At 43.3% G+C, this 6,126-nt stretch overlaps 2 protein-coding genes across 2 annotated transcripts; both read left to right on the top strand.

Moving 5' to 3' along the window:
* Positions 1-231: 231 nt before the first annotated feature.
* Positions 232-1,647, top strand: LOC121991181 (scopoletin glucosyltransferase-like). The gene has a single exon (XM_042545199.1). It carries the CDS (start codon positions 232-234, stop codon positions 1,645-1,647), a length of 1,416 nt encoding a protein of 471 aa, XP_042401133.1.
* A 315-nt stretch (positions 1,648-1,962) lies between these two features.
* Positions 1,963-2,955, top strand: LOC121990383. Its single transcript, XM_042544520.1, has one exon. It carries the CDS (start codon positions 1,971-1,973, stop codon positions 2,778-2,780), a length of 810 nt encoding a protein of 269 aa, XP_042400454.1. The 5' UTR covers positions 1,963-1,970; the 3' UTR covers positions 2,781-2,955.
* The last annotated feature ends 3,171 nt before the right edge of the window (positions 2,956-6,126 follow it).

Consider the following 6,126-nt stretch of genomic DNA (forward strand, 5'->3'; position numbering starts at 1 on the left):
AATTCAGATAATAGTCGCCATATAAACACATTCTAGAATGAAATAAAAATAAATTTGGCGGCCTATTATAATTTCTTTCCGTTTTCTTTTTAAAACTAGGGGGAAAATTTAATATTCTCCAATTCGTATCGTAAATGATTATTATTATTATTATTATTATTATTATTATATAAATGGCCTTTCGAATTCTACTTGTACGAGCATCGATCTCGATCAGCAAAGCTTGCGATCATGAACTCCCATGGCGAATTCGAGGATCTGCAGCCAGTCCACGTCCTCTTCTTTCCATTCATGGCGTCCGGCCACATGCCCGCATTGGTCGACCTCGCCAAGCTCCTCGCCTCCCGCGGCGTCCGCGCCACCCTCCTCACCACCCCGGGCAACGCCCCTGCCGACCTCCCGCCCTCCATCCACCTCCACCTCATCCCATTTCCCTCGGCCGCCGTCGGCCTCCCCGTCGGCGTCGAGAACATGGCTCACGTAACCATCGACCAGCACCCCAACTTCTTAGCCGCCGTATCCATGCTCCGAGACGACTTCCGCGTCGCCCTCGCCGACCTCCGCCCCGACGCCGTCGTCGCCGACTGGTTGCTCCCTTTCGCCGGCCCCGTCGTCGACGAATTCCGCATCCCGCGCTTCACCTTCCACGGCTTCAGCAACATCGCGCTCTGCGGTCAAGTGAGTTACTTCTGCCAGCCACTCCCCCCGCCGTCCTCCGGCGCCGAGGAGGAGCCGGCCTTCTTCGTGCCCAACCTCCCTCGGCGGATGGAGATGCTGCGGTCGCAGGTGGAGGACCTAGCCGCGATCCCGCCCGAGGCGGCCGCATTCATCGAGGAGATCTGCGTGTGGGAGTTGCGGAGCTACGGCGTGGTGGTCAACAGCTTCTACGAGCTGGAGACGGAGTTCGCCGACTACGCCCGCCAGGTGATCGGGAGGAGGACGTGGCAAGTGGGCCCCCTGGCGGCGTACGACCCGAAGCCAGCGGATGAAGCGCACGAGTGTCTCAAGTGGCTCGACGAGAGCGAGGAACCGGTGCTGTACGTCTGCTTCGGCAGCATGGGCTCGTTCGAGGCGGCCCAATTACGAGAGCTCGCGCTGGGCCTCAAGGCCTGCGGTCACTCCTTCATTTGGGCCATTCGTGGCGCCGCCGACGTAAAAGAATGGTGGCCCGACGAGAGCAGGGAAGCAGACGAGAAGAGGTACCTGCTCCTGAAGGGCTGGGCGCCGCAGACGGCGATACTGAACCACCCGGCCGTCGGCGGCTTCGTGACGCACTGCGGCTGGAACTCCTCTCTGGAGGCGATTTCCGCCGCCGTGCCGATGGCCACGTGGCCGATGTTCGCCGAACAGTTCTTCAACGAGAAGTTGATCACAGAGGTGCTGGAGATCGGGGTGCCGGTCGGTTCGACCCACTGTTCGGTGATACCGGGAAGGAGGCCGTTGATTGCGGCGGCGCAGATCGAAAAGGCCCTGCGGCGATTGATGGACGATGGGGAGGAAGCGAAGAGCATGAGGGCGAAGGTTAAGGAGCTGGCTCTGATGGCTGTGAATGCTACGGAGGAAGGAGGCTCCTCGTACAACGAGGTTGACAAATTGATCGCAGAATTAAGAAATCTCAAAGAGAATGGAACAGAGCAACGTTCTTGAATTATGTATGTGGCTTTGCATTAATTAGGAATAAATGAAATTTAGGGGCTCTTTGGGAATTTTGCCCTGTTAGAAGAAAAGCATAAGCGCGGGCGTCATGAGTAATCTTTTCTTTCCCTCCACGAAACAGCCGGTCAACATCCTGTACCATTCACGTGGCTTCTCACAGGAGGCGTTGAAAAAATGTCAAGAATCCTCGGCCGTCCACATCCCAATTTGGCAGTACATCGGACGGCTACCATGAATAACCGTCCCGTTCTCTTCCCTCTTTATAAAAACGCCCACCCTTATGTTCTCCCTCAATTCACAGACCAAGCCCATCCATGGCGACGGATCGCACACCTTTCTCATTCTCCCTCCTCTCCGCCGCAGCAGATGAGGCGCAGGCGGCTGATGATTTCTCCACCGCCTCCTTCCTTGTTGCTCTACCGGAGGAGGAGGCGAGGGAAGGTGACGCCGTAGACGACGACTCCGAGTTTGTTTTCGCTGTGACGGACTCTGACGCCTTCTCTTCCGCGAGCGCCGACGAGATCTTCTTCGAAGGTCGAATCCTCCCCGTCTACCCGTTATTCAATCGCGATCTCCTTCCCGATCCGCCCGCCGAGGAGGAAACGGAAGCGGCGGCGGCGGAGGCGGATGTGGCGGAGCAGATTCCGCTCCGGCAGATTTTGCTTGACGATCCGTCTCCGTCGCTTCCTTCTTCGTCCGAGGTGCCGGAGGCCGCCGGGGAGTTCTGCGCTTGGACGCCGAACCGCTGCAGGAAGAGCGCCTCCACCGGGACGTCTCGCCGGTGGCGGCTCAGGGACTTGATGGTCGGACGGAGCCATAGCGACGGCAAGGAGAAGTTCGTCTTCCTCGAGGCGGCACCACCTGCGCCGTCGCTTCCGGCCAAGGAGAAGAAGGCGAGCACCGGAACTAGCGCGGGCAAGGCCGACCAAGTGAAGGGGGCGAAGAAGGCGGTGAGAGTGGCGGAGATGGATATGGTCACCGCCCACCGACTCTTCTACTCGAAGGGGAGTGGAAGCGAGCAGGCGGTGAAGGGACCGCGGCGGTCATTCTTACCGTACCGGCAGGAACTCTACGGGTTGTTCGCTCCAATCAACACCCTCCAACGCCCGCGCCCTCCATTTTAATTTTTTTTTAAAAAAATGAAAAAAAAAATATATATTTCTTTTTTCCTTACTGTCTACGCTCTGCCCTCAAAGGGAAGACATTACGCACGATGGCAATGGCGATTGCTGATGGCGATTGAACCTGTAAATTTTGTATCTCTTAATATTATATAAAACTAATATTGTAATTGCTTGCTGTCCTAAGCCTGAAAAAGAATTATCAAAATAAAATTAAATATAATGGGAAATCACGTGGGCTTTGTTTGACGTTTATGACGATGAGAATACTTGGTCTGGTATTTACAGTTGACTTTGACGAGTCCCGTCCTGCCCAGAAACTGCACGCAGACCGTTATCTTGTTTGTGTTGGCTGGATATACTGTATTATTATTAGATTTTTAATTTATGTTGATTAATTTTGAGATAAAATTTTTTATCGGTTATCTGAATAAATAAATAAAAATATTCGGTTAGTCCATTAAAAAAAATATTTATTAATTTATTAAAATTAAGATTTGATTTTTACTTGTCTAAAAAATTAAGAAAATAGTCTGCCTATGTTTTTTTCCAAGCAAGATTACGAAGGTCCGCTGCCTGGGAATAATACTATATGACGGTGATTTCTCTCCAGGATTTATGCGTTAATTATTAGTCAAATAATATGAAAAAGGATAAGTGTGACAGTATGCTTCCCTTAGCAGCTATACCGCAAGGATTAGTATTCTTCAGATTGGTTGGCATTTCTTTAAACACTAAAAGTCATTTTCAAAATGATGTTTTGCGGATAAATCTAAAGTCAATTTAGAATATCAATTGTCAATCTTTTAATTTGTCGGATTAATAATTAAAAATATTATGTAGCATAGATATTTAAGGCCAACGGCTCAAAGTCCTTAGAATTATAAAGAATATTTTATTTAATCTCGAGCTAAAGGGAGGGTTATGGTTTGATCTTCTGTTGGGATAGGTACTGACGTTCAATTTAATTGAAAAACTTAGTCCAAAACACATGTCAATTTATTAAGAATTTTAATTAAATTAAAATTTTATAAACTCCACCTATGTTATCTCTTATTTTTACTCTTATCCGAGCCACAAGTGCTACCGTCCCCCCACCTCTTTCTTTTTCCTCTTATACGTAAAGTCATACGTGCGAAAGATTTTAATTTTGATTATCTTTTTCCGTCACTAGGTTCGAGTAGATCTGTTTATTTTTAAAATGAATTTCCTTCGTGCAATCAAGCTCTTTTCTCGGTGGCGTAATCTCTCAATTTCTTGAAGATCTTTACATTATCATTCACATGATATTTTATATTCATGTCCTATACAGGTGTTTAATAGTAATTCGACGAGTACAAGCACGACATCCCTTCTCTCGAATAACACACGATATCGGTATAATCATTTTCGTAGGTATATTTTCTTTTGATATTATTTGTATGAGTTAATTACTATTTTTTATTTTAATAAATTGATTAAATTTATTAACAGATTTATTAATTAATTTAATTAGTTTTATTTATTGAGTTTGTTGAATGGTAGTTTTGATTGAAAAAATTGATAATGATATAATAATTAATGAGTTTGATTCTAAGAAAAATCGAAGAGCACAATTTCAATAGTATTTTTTGCTCTATGTTTTAATTTTGAATGTATTGAATATTAGATACTATTGTTCTATAATTTTGAAAAAATTACTAATCATTTTTTGTTTATATTTTTGAACCAATTAATTTATTATATCTCGATGATCAACCTTAGGTAAATTTAGATTCTGGCTACGCCCCTGGGTTGGACGTTTGTATGCCTAAGTACCTCTACATGAAAAAAAAACCCATAAATTTATCTTCACAGGTGAAGTACCAATTCGGCATTGGACAATTATATAGGGACGATGAATATTGTAGTAGTCCACTATCGACGAGGTACTATAACACTTCTATGATTTATCTTAAAAATCGATGAAAAAATTTTTAGGAATTGAACCGGTTATCTTTTAAATTAGTTAGATCTTAAACATGGAACACCTGGTTATAAAAAAAAAAAAAACATAATTGATCTTTACATCATGGGTCCTAAATCGTCATAAGATGCATCATCTATTTTAATTTTTTTTTCTTGTATTTTGATACTCTACTTTTATTTTTGTAAAAATTGTTAATATTAAATCTTGGTTAAAAGTTAGCGCATGATATGTGTTGTTAGACGTACATTTAAAATTTGTGTCTCTTTGTTGAAAATTTGCACATTATCTCTATTTTGAAACTTCATCATATTTTAGTTCTATAGCACATCATCGATCATCCATATTTTAGTATTTAATTATGTTTTGACGTCGTCTCCTTGACTCCTAAAAAAGAAATAATGTAAAAAATTCTCACACGTATTATTTATGAATAACTTTTTATACCATGAGAATTAATAAAAATAAATAAAAAGTAAGATATAATGTATAAAAATTGTCACGCGTATTATTTATGAATAACTTTTATAGAATGAGAATTAATAAAAAAAATTAAAAAGAATAATTAAAAAAAAATTTATTCTACCAAAAAATAGATTATTCACAATCAAATTAATCTATTCATGATTTAATTGACTCTCTAAAAAGTAAAGATTTTATTATTTTCTACCATTTCCCTTAACCTAGATATTGATGAGACCAAGCTTGCTTTCAAGAAACTTATGAACTTGTTTAGATAATTCTTTTATACAAAGATTAGTTAGTTGGTGAGATGTAGAGATATACTTAATAGTGATAATGCCTTCATCCACCTTTCCTTTGATAAAATGACGATCAACCTCTATATGTTTAGTTTGATCGTGATGAATTAGATTGTGAGTGTTGGATCCGGTATCTCCCGGAGTGCGCAAACTGATACTGATCGTTGAGGCTGTAAACGATATTGCTCTGCTACGGTATTAACGGATATCAGCAATTCGTTCCCAAGATACAATGACGAACGTCTCAGAATCGTAGCACTCCGAATTCCGAGACCAGCGAACCTTCTCGTAGGCTTTTTGGACTCTTGTGCTGTAGCACTCCGAATTCCGAGACCAGCGAACCTTCTCATAGGCTTTTTGGACTCTTGTGCCTTTTGGGTGAGAGGATGTGTTCTTTGGGCTGGATCGATCTGGATCGTCCATTCTGAAGAGTTATAACCCTTCACATATCCTACTTTAATCTCATCCATCAGATCTGAAGAGTTGTGACCCTCAGATCTCACCTTTTGTCATCAGTCATCGGATCTGGATCTACTGATCCATTAGATCTGACGCTTCAGATCAAGTCTCATCCCAAGCGGTCAGATCGTGACTCTTCGCGATCCAACGCTCTAGATCGCATCACAAGTGATCCATCACACCT

This window comes from Zingiber officinale, chromosome 6B (assembly GCF_018446385.1).
Source record: "Zingiber officinale cultivar Zhangliang chromosome 6B, Zo_v1.1, whole genome shotgun sequence".
Taxonomy (NCBI): Eukaryota; Viridiplantae; Streptophyta; class Magnoliopsida; order Zingiberales; family Zingiberaceae; genus Zingiber; species Zingiber officinale.